The sequence below is a fragment of the Pristiophorus japonicus genome, chromosome 11 (assembly GCF_044704955.1).
Source record: "Pristiophorus japonicus isolate sPriJap1 chromosome 11, sPriJap1.hap1, whole genome shotgun sequence".
NCBI lineage: Eukaryota > Metazoa > Chordata > Chondrichthyes > Pristiophoridae > Pristiophorus > Pristiophorus japonicus.
In genome coordinates this window covers 37,328,716-37,344,492 of record NC_091987.1, presented here as the reverse complement: position 1 = coordinate 37,344,492, position 15,777 = coordinate 37,328,716, and the positions used below count along the sequence as shown (strand labels likewise).

General features: G+C 45.0%; 1 protein-coding gene across 12 annotated transcripts in view; it reads right to left on the bottom strand.

The window, feature by feature from the left end:
* The window catches only part of dmd (dystrophin), a 2,299,423-nt gene that overhangs the window by 474,525 nt on the left and 1,809,121 nt on the right, over positions 1-15,777 (bottom strand). For all 12 annotated transcript variants that reach the window (XM_070893344.1, XM_070893337.1, XM_070893339.1 and 9 more), the window contains one exon: positions 221-432. In XM_070893344.1, coding sequence (XP_070749445.1) covers positions 221-432 — 212 coding nt within the window. The remainder of the gene's footprint in view (positions 1-220; positions 433-15,777) is intronic.

Genomic DNA, 15,777 nt, shown 5'->3' with positions numbered 1-15,777 from the left:
ACTACAATTCAAATAGAACTTAATGGCTGTAAAGTGCTTTGAGATGTCCAGTGGTTGTGAAAGATGCTATATAAATGCATCTTTCTTTTTTACCTCTTTTTCCTCCTTTAAAATGCTCCTAAAAACCAAGCTTTTGATAATTTACTCTAATTCTCCTACTGATTTTCTTAACCTCTTTTTAAAAAAAAAAGCTACAAATCTGCAAAGCTATTTCAATTACCTTGACATCTGCATTCTGCTTCATTAGTATCTCCACGGTATAGGACATTTCCTTCCAGGACCCCTGCTTGGTTCTGGCTTTCTCTAGAACTTCCTCCGCCTCTTGCTTGGCTTCAAGCCACTGGTTGGAATCCTTCAGCATTTCCTGCAGTTGCTGTGTGCGAGACTGTAACCGGTTCTGCACCTCATCCCACTGGGTTTGAACCTTTTCAACTGAAGGGAAAAGGTAAAAAAAAATTAAAATAAGATGTTCTATCAAACACCAAGGTCACGTTTATTACAGGGCTGCAATCGTTCCGCCATTGTGCAGGGGAACGTTTTTGCAATTAGTGTGCCATAAAATATTACCGTTCTTTCCTCTCCTGCATTCCACTTGTCACAAATGTAAAAACAAACATAAAGCCTGATTCTCTGCAACCTTGCACCTATGAATACTGAGAGTGTTGTTCTTTTAGTTGCTAGATAAAATAACATTAATATCTATATTTTATGCCAATGACCACATGATGCATGCAGGTACGTGTAAAGGGAGCCTTAAGTACAACTATGAACAGCCATATCTAGTCCCACAAATTAAAGAGATCGTTATTACTCAGTCAATTGTTTTAAACTTGCTGGTTCCTGCCATGATGCACTAATAGAAGTTAATCTTGTACCTGAGTTTCAGGTCTGCATAACCCGATTACTTTTTTACTTACAAAGAGAACAGCACTCTAATCTTGCTTTTGTTGTGTCCTTGATTTAAGAAAAGGGTTTTATACCCCATAGGCAGGGGCAACTGAACAGTCGGAGATTTAATGCCTGTAGTGCTGTCAGCACTTGCTCTACGATTGCCCATCAATTAAAGAATTTCGCCCATAAATACACAATTTCTGAGTAAGCTCTTACAAACCTAATTCTGACCAGGTGTGATAGGAACATAAGTAAGAACATAAGAAATAGGAGCAGGAGTAGGCCATTCAGCCCCTTGAGCCTGCCCTGCCATTCATTAAGATCATGGCTGATCTTCTACCTGTGCAAGCAGGAAACCATTACTAAAGAGCTATAGGTCATTTTAAATGACATATCAACGCTGAGGAATATAATGAGCAGAGATGCACAAAACTTGGGCCCAAAATACTATCTTGGAGATTTTTAGGGGACATATTTTAAGTTGTAGATCTGAAACTCTGCTAAGCTCACAAAATGAACTGCAACTTCAGTTATTCTGATCTTCCAGGGTCAAATGATTGACTTGAGACGGAAAGGAAGGAGAGCTGGCAGGGGCTGGGGGAGATATTTTCTTGTGATGCCAGGCTCTTTTGAGCTGATCTCTGTTTGGGCAATGGCTTATTTAAAACAAAAAGGACTCTTAAAAAGCTTTGTGTAGTGGAGGATATAGAATGACATAAGAAAATCCAGAGTGAAAAAAGGCCATTCTGCTGATTGAGCTCATTGCGGCCAGAGTTCATGGATGATTATTCTATCATCCAATCATACACTACCTGTTGTTCCCCTCATTTAGGGAACATTAATTTCCTTCTCTGAAAACAAATCAAGATGTTATTAAATAACACGAAAATGCTCAATCCTGCTTCTCACCTTTAGAAACACAGCCTAAGTCAAATAACTACCTTAACCGGAAGTTTATTCTACACATCAACTATCATAGAATCATGGAAGTTTACAGCACGGAAGCATTTCAGCCCATCGTGTCCGTGCCGGCCAACAAGAGGCTATCCAGCCGAATCCCACTTTCCAGCTCTAGGTCCGTAATCCTGAAGGTTACGGCATTTCAGGTGCACAACCAAGTACTTTTTAAATGTGGTGAGGGTTTCTGCCTCTACCAACCTTTCAGGCAATGAGTTCCAGACCCCCACAACCCTCTACGTGAAGAAATTTCCCCTCAAATCCCCTCTAAACCTTCTACCAATTACTTTAACTTTATGCCCCCTGGTTGTTGACCCCTCTGTTAAGGGAAATAGGCCTTTTCTATCCACTATATTTAGGCCCCGAATAATTTTATACATCTCAATGAGGTCTCCCCTCAGCCTCCTCTGTTCCAATGAAATCAAATCCAATTTATCTAATCTCAAAGTTTAGATTCTCCACTCCCAACAACATCCTCGTAAATCTCTTCCCGGTGCAATCACGTCCTTCCTGTAATGCGGTGATCAGAACTGCATGCAGTACTCCAGCTGTGGGCTGTGTGGAACTTTTTTCTTCCAATCTTTAAACTAGCTTGAGGTATGTACATTTTCTACATGTGTACCTATGCTCAGTCCAAGATAAATAGTTTCCTTACTTCCACCTCATCAGTTCCTTTCATAAGAACATAAGAATTAGGAACAGGAGTAGGCCATCTAGCCCCTCGAGCCTGCTCCGCCATTCAACAAGATCATGGCTGATCTGGCCGTGGACTCAGCTCCACTTACCCGCCCGCTCCCCATAACCCTTAATTCCCTTATTGGTTAAAAATCTATCGATCTGTGATTTACATTCAATGAGCTAGCCTCAATTGCTTCCTTGGGCAGAGAATTCCACAGATTCACAACCCTCTGGGAGAAGAAATTCCTTCTCAACTCGGATTTAAATTGGCTCCCCCATATTTTGAGGCTGTGCCCCCTAGTTCTAGTCTCCCCGACCAGTGGAAACAACCTCTCTGCCTCTATTTTGTCTATCCCTTTCATTATTTTAAATGTTTCGATAAGATCACCCCTCATCCTTCTGAACTCCAACGAGTAAAGACCCAGTCTACTCAATCTATCATCATAAGGTAACCCCCTCATCTCCGGAATCAGCCTAGTGAATCGTCTCTGTACCCCCTCCAAAGCTAGTATATCCTACCTTAAGTAAGGTGACCAAAACTGCACGCCGTACTCCAGGTGCGGCCTCACCAATACCCTATACAGTTGCAGAAGGACCTCCCTGCTTTTGTACTCCATCCCTCTCGCAATGAAGGCCAACATTCCATTCGCCTTCCTGATTACCTGCTGCACCTGCAAACTAACTTTTTGGGATTCATGCACAAGGACCCCCAGGTCCCTCTGCACCGTAGCATGTTGTAATTTCTCCCCATTCAAATAATATTCCCTTTTACTGTTTTTTTCCCCAAGGTGGATGACCTCACACTTTCCGACATTGTATTCCATCTGCCAAACCTTAGCCCATTCGCTTAACCTATCTAAATCTCTTTGCAGCCTCTCTGTGTCCTCTACACAACCCGCTTTCCCACTAATCTTAATGTCATCTGCAAATTTTGTTACACTACACTCTGTCCCCTCTTCCAGGACATCTATGTATATTGTAAACAGTTGTGGTCCCAGCACCGATCCCTGTGGCACACCACTAACCACCGATTTCCAACCCGAAAAGGACCCATTTATCCCGACTCTTTGCTTTCTGTTAGCCAGCCAATTCTCTATCCATGCTAATACATTTCCTCTGACTCCGTGTACCTCTATCTTCTGCAGTAACCTTTTGTGTGGCATCTTATCGAAAGCCTTTTGAAAATCTAAATACACCACATCCATCGGTACACCTCTATCCACCATGCTCGTTATATCCTCAAAGAATTCCAGTAAATTAGTCAAACACGATTTCCCCTTCACGAATCCATGCTGCGTCTGCTTGATTGCACTATTCCTATCGAGATGTCCCGCTATTTCTTCCTTAATGATAGTTTCAAGCATTTTCCCCACTACAGATGTTAAACTAACCGGCCTATAGTGACCTGCCTTTTGTCTGCCCCCTTTTTTAAACAGAGGCGTTACATTAGCTGCTTTCCAATCCGCTGGTAGCTCCCCAGAGTCCAGAGAATTTTGGTAGATTATAACGAATGCATCTGCTATAACTTCCGCCATCTTTTAATACCCTGGGATGCATTTCATCAGGACCAGGGGACTTGTCTACCTTGAGTCCCATTAGCCTGTCCAGCACTACCCCCATAGTGATAGTGATTGTCTCAAGGTCCTCCCTTCCCACATTCCTGTGACCAGCAATTTTTGGCATGGTTTTTGTGTCTTCCACTGTGAAGACCGAAGCAAAATAATTGATTAAGGTCTCAGCCATTTCCACATTTCCCATTATTAAATCCCCCTTCTCATCTTCTAAGGGACCAACATTTACTTTAGTCACTCTTTTCCGTTTTATATATCTGTAAAAGCTTTTACTATTCGTTTTTATGTTTTGCGCAAGTTTACCTTCGTAATCTATCTTTCCTTTCTTTATTGCTTTCTTAGTCATTCTTTGCTGTCGTTTAAAATTTTCCCAATCTTCTAGTTTCCCATTAACCTTGGCCACCTTATACCCATTGGTTTTTAATTTGATACTCTCCTTTATTTCCTTGGTTATCCACGGCTGGTTATCCCTTCTCTTACCGCCCTTCTTTTTCACTGGAATATATTTTTGTTGAGCACTATGAAAGAGCTCCTTAAAAGTCCTCCACTGTTCCTCAATTGTGCCACCATTTAGTTTAGCCAACTCTGTCCTCATCCCACTGTAGTTCCCTTTATTTAAGCATAGTACGCTCGTTTGAGACACTACTTCCTCACCCTCAATCTGTATTACAAATTCAACCATACTGTGATCACTCATTCCGAGAGGATCTTTTACTCGGAGATCGTTTATTATTCCTGCCTCATTACACAGGACCAGATCTAAGATAGCTTGCTCCCTTGTAGGTTCTGTAATATACTGTTCTCAGAAACAATCCCGTATGCATTCTATGAATTTCTCCTCCAGGCTACCCCGTGCGATTTGATTTGACCAATCGATATGTAGGTTAAAATCCCCCATGTTTACTGCCATTCCTTTTTCACATGCCTCCATTATTCCCTTGATTATTGCCTGCCCACCGTGAAGTTATTATTTGGGGGCCTATAAACTACGCCCACCAGTGACTTTTTCCCCTTACTATCTCTAATCTCCACCCACAACGATTCAACATTTTGTTCATCGGAGCCAATATCGTCTCTCACAACTGCCCTGATATCATCCTTTATTAACAGAGCTACTCCACCTCCTTTCCCTTCTTGTCTATCTTTCCGAATCGTCAGATACCCCTGTATGTTTAATTCCCAGTCTTGGCCACCCTGCAACCACGTTTCTGTAATGGCCACCAAATCATACCCATTTGTAATGATTTGTGCCGTCAACTCATTTACTTTATTTCGAATGCTGCGTGCGTTTAGGTAGAGTGTTTTAATACTAGTTTTTAAACCATGATTTTTAGTTTGACCCCTCCTGCAGCCCCTTTATATTCAGTGGCCCTTTTTGTTTTTTGCCTTGGGTTTCTCTGTCCTCCACTTTTACTCATCTCCTTTCTGTCTTTTGCTTTTGTCTCCTTTTTATTTCCCTCTGTCTCCCTGCATTGGTTCCCATCCCCCTGCCATATTAGTTTAACTCCTCCCCAACAGCACAAGCAAACACTCCCCCTGGGACATTGGTTCCGGTCCTGCCTAGGTGCAGACTGTCCAGTTTGTACTGGTCCCACCTCCCCCAGAACCGGTTCCAATGCCCCAGGAATTTGAATTCCTCCCTGCTGCACCACTGCTCAAGCCACGTATTCATCTGAGCTATCCTGCAATTCCTACTCTGACTAGCACGTGGCACTGGTAGCAATCCCGAGATTACTACTTTTGAGGTCCTACGTTTTAATTTAGCTCCTAGCTCTTTGCTCCTAGCTCCTAGCATTTTTAAAACCGTGATGTGTCTCCCCTCAGTCGTCTTTTCTCCACAGTCACTTGAGCTTTTCTTAATAACTTAGTCCAGGAATACCCAAACTATCTTGGTCACTCTTCTCCGAACCCTTTTTAATGCATCTATGTCCTTTCTGAGGTTGGATGGCCAAAACTGCAGTGCAGACTTACTGTCACAGCCAAGACGATCTCTGGAGGACTGTCGTTGGAGAACTGTTTCCCAGGACATGAACGTGTTGTAATTTCACTCATCAGGCAATTGCTCTTTGTGAAGATACATCATATCAAAGCTTCCAATAAGCCTTGGAATGATACACCTTAAAGGAATGGAACTGGAGAAGATTCTGGGCAAAACAAACACGATCAATACGCCAAAGCAAGTTTATATTGTACCAGTTTACTCCAAAGCTATGCTCATGTTTCTCTCTCAAATGACTCTGTCTGTTCAATAGGCGATATTTCAACTTCTGACACCTTTTCCAGCCATTCAAGAGGTCCCAGACCCCTTTTCTCTCTCCTGCTTTGTTCCTTCTTCATATCAGTGACCATCTCCACTCAACATCGAACCCCATCTGTGATTTTGTTTGTGACTGCATCCTGAACATGACCTCCATTCTTTCAATACAGTTTTGTTATTTCGTGATTTCTTCCATGCCCTTTAATGGGACGATAAAAATCTTGCTTCAGTTCTTCAAAGACAGAGGGGTAGAAATTGTTAAGTGTGTGTCCGTTTTTCGGGCATTAAATGGGCACAAAGCATACCAGTTTTGCAATGGACTGGCCAGTGCCCAATCTAGACAGGCGTGGTTCCACTGCTAAATTCATGGGGATAATGTTTTAGGCATCCCAGGTGGACTTGTTAATGAGGGGGCTAAATGCCTGTTGAAGGACCCCTTTTCAAAATTAGTTCCCGATGAGCAGGGCGGGCTTCGGGCCTGCATGCTCAGGATTCTTCAGCGGCCCCTGGAGCCACCAGTTAAGTTTGAAACCTTCACTTGGAGCCTGGGAGAGCAGAACTGCTCTCTCCACTCCATAGGCATTACAATCGGCTCTCCCTCCAACCCTGTAAGCCCACACCAAACACGTTCCTGGGACCTACCCGAGGGCCACAGTCTGAAATATCTTTTCCTGTCAGGCGAGCTGCCTGTGGAGATGAAACCATCGCCCCGATTATTCAGATGAGGCCCAAGGAGCAATGGCCCAAGGCCCACAACTGCACCCATTTTCAGGCATTGACTAATTTCTATCCAGAGTCTTTGTACCTTCTACATGTCTGACCAACAAATACAACTGCTTGCCTTTGATGGCTTTACCGTTAGTTCTTTACCTATTGTTGCTCTCGAGCTCACCACTGCCTCTGATCTGAAATGAAACTTCACACGTCTGCCATTACTAAAGTCACTTCTCTTTTGTTCCCGATTCTTTCCCCCACAATAACTCTAATTTTTTTATAAACTCAAAGGACATCTAAGACTTGAATATCACTCTCGTATCTGGAGAAGCACTTCGAACGCCCCCCTTACAGTCCTGGACAGAAAACCAGGAAAAGCTTGTTGAACAGGCAATCCTTCTTTCACCTCTGGCCCCTCCCTTGCTGGTTCCCTCTCTTTCCCCCCTAAAAAAGCCAAATTGTTAACATTAATTTTTTCCCCCAGTGGTGTCTGTTGTGAAGATATTCAAATTTCTGTTGTGAAAGCGGATATCAACAATGCTACACGTGAACACATACTGCTGGCCTCTGCAATTTGCCTCTGGGATTCTGCCAATCACAGAGCTAATAGAAAGGAGGGTGAGGAGGGTGGGACAAAAGCAGAAGTTGGGTTGGGAAGTGCATAGACTGCATGTTTCTGGCCTTCGCAGCAAAAGCTTTCGTATATTCAGAAGGGATGTTGCTAGCAATTTTTTCTATACCGTTGCACTCGACATTGAAAAGAGTAATTAGTTTGTAGACAGTGCAGCTTTAAAACGTTAAAAGTAAATCCATTTCTTTGCCATTGGGATTCATTAAATTAGCCAACAACAACTGCAGTATGTACCTTTCAATACACTGCTACCTTGTAACTTGCCAAACAACTGTGCAGTGGCTCTGAAAATATTCAGGCAGTGACTAGTGGGGTGCCGCAGGGCTCAGTGCTGGGACCCCAGCTATTGACAATATACATTAATGATTTAGATGAAGGAATTGAGTGTAATATCTCCCAGTTTGCAGATGACACTAAGCTGGGTGGCGGTGTGAGCTGTGAGGAGGACGCTAAGAGGCTGCAGGGTGACTTGGACAGGTTAGGTGAGTGCGCAAATGCATGGTAGATGCAGTATAATGTGGATAAATGTGAGGTTATCCACTTTGGTGGCAAAAACACGAGGCAGAATATTATCTGAATGGCGGCAGATTAGGAAAAGGGGAGTTGCAACGAGACCTGGGTGTCATGGTACATCAGTCATTGAAAGTTGGCATGCAGGTACAGCAGGCAGTGAAGAAGGCAAATGGTATGTTGACCTTCATTGCGAGAGGATTTGAGTACATGAGCAGGGAGGTCTTACTGCAGTTGTACAGGACCTTGGTGAGGCCTCACCTGGAATATTGTGTTCAGTTTTGGTCTCCTAATCTGAGGAAGGACGTTCTTGCGATTGAGGGACTGATTCCCGAGATGGCAGGACTAACATATGAGGAGAGACTGGATCAACTGGGCCTTTATTCACTGGAGTTTAGAAGGATGAGAGGGGATCTCAGAAACATATAAAATTCTGACGGGACTGGACAGGTTAGATGCAGGAAGAATGTTCCCGATGTTGGGGAAGTCCAGGACCAGGGGACACAGTCTAAGGATAAGGGGTAAGCCATTTGGGACTGAGATGAGGAGAAACTTCTTCACTTAGAGCATTGTTGACCTTTGGAATTCTCTTCCGCAGAGAGTTGTTGAGGCCAGTTCATTGGATATATTCAAGAGGGAGTTAGATATGGCCCTTACAGCTAAAGGGATCAAGGGGTATGGAGAGAAAGCAGGAAAGGGGTACGGAGGTGAATGATCAGCCATGATCTTATTGAATGGTGGTGCAGGCCCGAAGAGCCGAATGGCCTACTCCTGCACCCGTTTTCTCTGTTTATATGTTTCTATGCAGTTAAAAACCATTGAAACGGGGTGGGAGTGCTCGCAGAGCTCGCAGTGGCCCTCCCCTTTAAGTAAAGGGAAGAGGCGTGGTGATGCACCAGCGTGATGATGTCATCAGTGCTACGCTGATGACCGACAGCGGCGGACGCTCCACTCCTGCCCCTACTTCCGGCCCCATTATGACCGACTTCTGCCCCGTGGGGGAAAAAAAGACAAAGAGCTGAATTTCGTGCAAGAGGCCACCGCATCCATTACGATGGTGAAAACAGCAGAAACACGGTGAGTGGGCCCCGTTTCCGGCGGGAGTGAATTTATGCCCCAGAGGCTCCAACTTCACACAAGGAGGGTCGCTAGCCAGTGGTAATTATACGGAAGTTCAATTAAGGGATACAATAATGTAAAGGGCATTTCTTGGATGTCATGTATTCAACTGTCATTGTAATCCATGTTTAAACTGACCTAAGTTGTACACCGTGAGAACACTGACCACTAGGTGGCGAACTTGTGGGAGACACTCCTAACCTAGACTTTCAGGTATAAAAGGGGAAGTTCCACCCATCTTCTCCACTTCAGTGCTGGCTAATAAAAGACTGGTCACAGAATGACCTTCTCTCTAGTATGGGCCTTGTATACATTTATACTATATAGTAAGGACATATCATTGACCATCTTCCATCTTTTTCTCTGCTATGATTTTTGAGCCTTTGTTCCCATTGTTCTGCTGTGTTTTTTATGTAGCTCCCAATAGATTTCCAAATGGGAGTCCATATCTGAGCTTTGTGGAGGAAGTTGATGAGGACCAGCGGAGGGATGAGAGGCAGAGGGGCTGCACCCGAGGTGCTTGTGCCCACTCACTGGTACCAGCACATCTCTTTCTGCTGGCAGAGGCGTACATTCCTTTTCATGGCAGAGAATTAGAGCATCTGAAAACTTCCTATTCCCAAAGGAAACTATGACAGCAGACAGGATGGAACCCAGAAGATATGTGAATGCCTGGCTGACGGTATTGCCGTGTGCTTTCTCAAAAGCAACTATCACAATCTGTTATGCTGTCAACGCTGCGGCATGAAAAAAGGCATTCTCTAATTGGCTACACGCACAAATATACCAGAAACCACTGTCACATCGACCTAACAAGTGTTGTGGAGAGCTGCCTTTACAGAGTCTGAAAGGCAGATGCAACCCTGCGCCATTTGCTGCTCGGTTTCCAGTCGGTAAAAGGCACCATAAAGCTCACACGACCAGTGACAGTAATGGCCATCTGTGGAATCAGGCCTTTTCCCACCTCCTCATAGGCATGCTGTAATGCTGACTAATAGGGATGGTGATCCGGATTCACAAACAGGCTATCCCTCCTTATGTAGTACTTCTTCAGCGACCATCAATAGGAGCCTTTAGGCACTTCGCTGCATCATCAGTTGCTGGCAGATTGGCAGGTTCCCTTTCACTTCATTCTTACCATTTACTTCCGAGCCCCCTCCCCCTTCAAACTTGGTAAAGGCCATCAACAAGTCTGAAATATTCTTTGAGACTTTCCTAAGACTGCAAGAATTTTTGTTCCCTTTAATTGGAAGTCCACATCCCTTTAATTGTCCGGATCCCATTAAATTGCACTGGCACTCCAGTTACTGCTCCCCACACATGTCCAAATTAGCACCTGACGCTATGCATATTTCTGATAATGAGTTGACCACAGAAAACTGGGATAACCCGTTGAAACAATTCGACATAATTATCCTCGGTCAACTGATTACCATAATTGTGTAGAGCACACTTCACTATGTATCCCATTTAGAATCTTTTCGGAACATCAACCCTAGACAGTCTAATCTCATCATCATCATTACAGGCAGTCCCTCAGAATCGAGGAAGACTTGCTTTCACTCTTAAAATTAGTCCTTAGGTGGCTGAACAGTCCAATATGAGAGCTACAGTCCCTGTCAAAGGTGGGACAGATAGTTGTTGAGGGTAAGGGAGGGTGGGACAGATTTGCCACACGCTCTTTCCACTGCCTGCGGTTGATTTCTGCATGCTCTCGGCGATGAGACTCGAGGTGCTCAGCTCCCTCCTGGATGCACTTTCTCCACTTAGGGCGGTCTTGGGCCAGGGACTCCCAGGTGTCGGTGGGGATGTTGCACTTCATCAGGAAGGCTTTGAGGGTGTCTTTGTAACATTTCCTCTGCCCACCTTTGGCTCGTTTGCCATGAAGGAGCTTGTTTTGGGAGCCTCGTGTCTGGCATGCGGACAATGTGGCCTACAATTAAAACACAGACACAACAACCTCACACTGCTATCAATAGACAGGCTGACTTCGCAACGATATTAACACAGAAGTGATCAAATTCAAGTTTGCACGGGGGCGGAAGTGGATTGGTCATCGATTATAAACCCCATCTGGTTTTCCTTTCTACTGACTTCATTCAATGGAAAGGAAAATCACGTGAGACGTATAATGGGCTGAAAATCCACTACCAGCTAGTTTGTGCCATGAAGTTGAATTTCACCCCAGACATTGAGTGCAGCCAATTAGAAAATGCCTTCTTTCATGCAGCACCATTGGCTGCTTGACATACTGTGATTGGTTACTTTTGAGGTAGCACGCGACAAGAACCATCAGGCGGACTTTCACATATCTTCCGTGTTCCACCGCGTCTGCTGTCTTAGTTTCTTTTAGGAATAGGAATCTCACACTAGCTTCAATACACAAGCACTCCAAACTCATATATTCAACAAAATGTGAACCTCATACTGACATCATCACACTGAGCTGCTCCAACCTCATACTGTTATCAACACAGGCAACTTAGCATTACACAGCCATTGCCACATACATTACATATCGCCAAAATTGCCACTTGACATTTTTCATTTCCCCGCACAATTAGGCAACAGCACCAAGCAGTATAACATAATCTTTTCTGATTGCAAAATACCGGATTTTTTTTAAAGTAGTTAATGACTACTCTTAATGGAAAATCTTGAAGCTGGAGCATTTTCCTGCATGGCCAGAATAATAGAAACAAGTAAGTGCACTAAATTGTCTACAGCAGTCACTACACTTCAAAAGTAATTCATTGGGATCGATTTAAACTGGTTTCGTCTGATGTTAACAGGGTAGCATTGATCCCGAAGTGGGGTCCGCAGCCTTAGTACTCCATTAACACTGACAATGCGACCAGTGACATTTTGAAAGGGGCCTACTGTTAGGCACACAAAGCGATCGCCTATTTCAGGCAGTTGAACCCTTAAAATAAGTGGTCGGACCCTGATTGGCATTTTAGGTCAGAATTGGTCAGAGTCTGCACGGCACACACTCCAATCAGTTTCACAGGTGATAGATTTGCTGGGCCTCTTCGGCTCTAGGTTTGATATTCTGAGGATGTAAGGTGTTGGGAGCGGGGAGGGGTAATGGAAATTCTGGGGGGTGGGACTCCCAGGGATGATCACCTGGGATCGGTGAATGAGAAACGCCAGTAAGGGGACAGTACTGGGATCAGTGAGTGAGGACCCCCAGTGAGAGAACAGTACTGGGATCAGTGAGTGAGGACCCCCAGTGAGGGAACAGTACTGGGATCAGTGAGTGAGGACCCCCAGTGAGGGAACAGTACTGGGATCAGTGAGTGAGAACCCCCAGTGAGGGGACAGTACTGGGATCAGTGAGTGAGGACCCCCAGTGAGGGGACAGTACTCGGATCAGTGAGTGAGGATGCCCAGTGAGGGAACAGTACTCGAATCAGTAGGTGAGGAGCCCCAGTGAGGGAACAGTACTCGGATCAGTGAGTGAAGACCCCCAGTGAGGGGACAGTATTGGAATCAGTGAGTGAGGATCCCCAGTGAGGGAACAGTACTCGGATCAGTGAGTGAGGATCCCCAGTGAGGGAACAGTACTGGGATCAGTGAGTGAGGATCCCCAGTGAGGGAACAGTACTGGGCTCAGTGAGTGAGGACCCCCAGTGAGGGGACAGTATTGGAATCAGTGAGTGAGGATCCCCAGTGAGGGAACAGTACTCGGATCAGTGAGTGAGGATCCCCAGTGAGGGAACAGTACTGGGATCAGTGAGTGAGGACCCCCAGTGAGGGGACAGTATTGGAATCAGTGAGTGAGGATCCCCAGTGAGGGAACAGTACTCGGATCAGTGAGTGAGGATCCCCAGTGAGGGAACAGTACTGGGATCAGTGAGTGAGGACCCCCAGTGAGGGAACAGTACTGGGATCAGTGGGTGAGGACCCCCAGTGAGGGAACAGTACTCGGATCAGTGAGTGAGGATCCCCAGTGAGGGAACAGTACTGGGATCAGTGAGTGAGGACCCCCAGTGAGGGGACAGTATTGGAATCAGTGAGTGAGGATCCCCAGTGAGGGAACAGTACTGGGATCAGTGAGTGAGGATCCCCAGTGAGGGAACAGTACTGGGATCAGTGAGTGAGGATCCCCAGTGAGGGAACAGTACTGGGATCAGTGAGTGAGGACCCCCAGTGAGGGGACAGTATTGGAATCAGTGAGTGAGGATCCCCAGTGAGGGAACAGTACTCGGATCAGTGAGTGAGGATCCCCAGTGAGGGAACAGTACTGGGATCAGTGAGTGAGGATCCCCAGTGAGGGAACAGTACTGGGATCAGTGAGTGAGGATCCCCAGTGAGGGGACAGTATTGGAATCAGTGAGTGAGGACCCCCAGTGAGGGAACAGTACTGGGATCAGTGAGTGAGGACCCCCAGTGAGGGGACAGTATTGGAATCAGTGAGTGAGGATCCCCAGTGAGGGAACAGTACTTGGATCAGTGAGTGAGGATCCCCAGTGAGGGAACAGTACTGGGATCAGTGAGTGAGGACCCCCAGTGAGGGAACAGTACTGGGATCAGTGAGTGAGGATCCCCAATTAATGGCAAATCTTGAACCTTGAACCATAAAAATAACATGGGATCTCCAATTCCCGATTACAACCCCACCCCCACTTCCCCTCCGCCGGGTACGGGTGACCAGCTCTGCCAGTTGGCCACCCAAAAGTCAAAATCAACCCCCATTGTGTGAAGCACTTTGCAATGGTGCAATTATGTCATAGGGCACACTTCATAAATGTAAGTATTGTCAATGAGATATTATTGGAATGCTTAGTGCATTAAAGAGAGGTTCCCTGGAGTCAGAAGTGTAAATTGAATAGCGTCTGCAAGGCTCCAGGTGGCAGTGTGAAGACATACAATAAAATACATAAACAGAAAAAGCTGGAAACACTCGACAGGTCAGTCAGCGAATGCTTCGGATGTAAACTATGTCAGAACTAGAAGAAATGACCAAACAAAATGAAAGTGTTTCACAGATGGTTCTACACCCCTCCAGTGTGTGTGACTGTGTGTGTGTGTAACTGTGTGTGTGTGTGTGTGACTGTGTGTGTGTGACTGTGTGTGTGTGTGTATGTGTCTGTGACTTTGTGTGTGTGTGTTTGTGTGTGTGCCTGTGTGTGTGTGTGTAACTGTGTGTGTGTGCCTGTGTAACTGTGTGTGTGTGTCTGTGACTGTGTGTGTGTGTAACTGTGTGTGTGTGCACGCCTGTGACTGTGTGTGTGTGTGTGTGTGTGTGTAACTGTGTGTGTGTGTGTGTGTGTGTCTGTGTGTTTGTGTGTGTGTGCCTGTGACTCTGTGTGCCTGTGACTGTGTGTGTGTGTGCGCCTGTGACTGTGTGTGTGTGTGTGTGTGTGTGTATAACTGTGTGTGTGTGTGTGTGTGTGTGTGTGTGGTGATTTGACCTCCCTGTACATGTGAGTAACTGTGTGTTTGCACAGCTCCTGCTCTTTGTTCTGTTCCTTTCATTGATTTCTGATGAAGGGTCTCTAACTGAAATGGATCTGTTTTCTCCATAAATGCTGACTGACCTGCTGAGCAATCCCAGCTTTTTGTGTTGTTTGCAGATTTCCGGCATCTACACTTCTTTTGTTTTTTTTGGTTACATAAAGGAAGAGTCCTATTACTGATCATTCTCGCCGCTGCTACTGTTTCATGGTGTGCAGCAACCTTATCAAAAGCTGAGCTATTTCCACATCCACAAAAATGATGAAACAACCTCCCTTTGGTTCCACTGGAGAAATGAATTTAGTGTACTCCAGATTGTAATTAAGTCTTCATTGGCAAAGCCATATTTAATAAGGTTATCAAAGCACATTTAAATCATGGCATATGCTACTCAGCAGGCCTGCTTATTTGCAAAAGGTGTAATTTGTGAAAATTTCATTTGAAAATGAAACATGAAAATAATTAATATATCATATGATTGCCCCAAAAATATAATTCAAAAGCTATTAACGTTAATGAACAGGAGAGCTGCTATGGGAGTTCTAATATTTTTGAATTTACTGATGCATTGGGCATTATGGTCACTGTGACAGCCCTAATCTACTGTTATCTGGAACTCATTACTTATCTAATGAAGTGTAACCTGAAAGACTATAATAGTTTTTACAGCTTATAGAATTGCCTCGCTCAGCTTTGCAGCCAGCCATATCATTTGCTAAGTAGTGCAGGTCTGTATTTCCACACTTTACGAACAATAAGACATTTATTAAATGAGAAGCATCTATATTTGGAAATATTCTGTGCAGTGTTCACTGATCTCAGCCATGGTGTAGTTGGCGTGATGCAATTAGTTGCAGTTTGCCTGGGCTGGTGAGGGAAAGATCAACTAGCCAGGGTTCCCTCTCCTGGTTGCTATCCCAGGGCTGCACAATTGTGTGGACATGGGGCAAGGTTAGGATCAGGTATTGCCTCGATTTCTCCCCTAGATA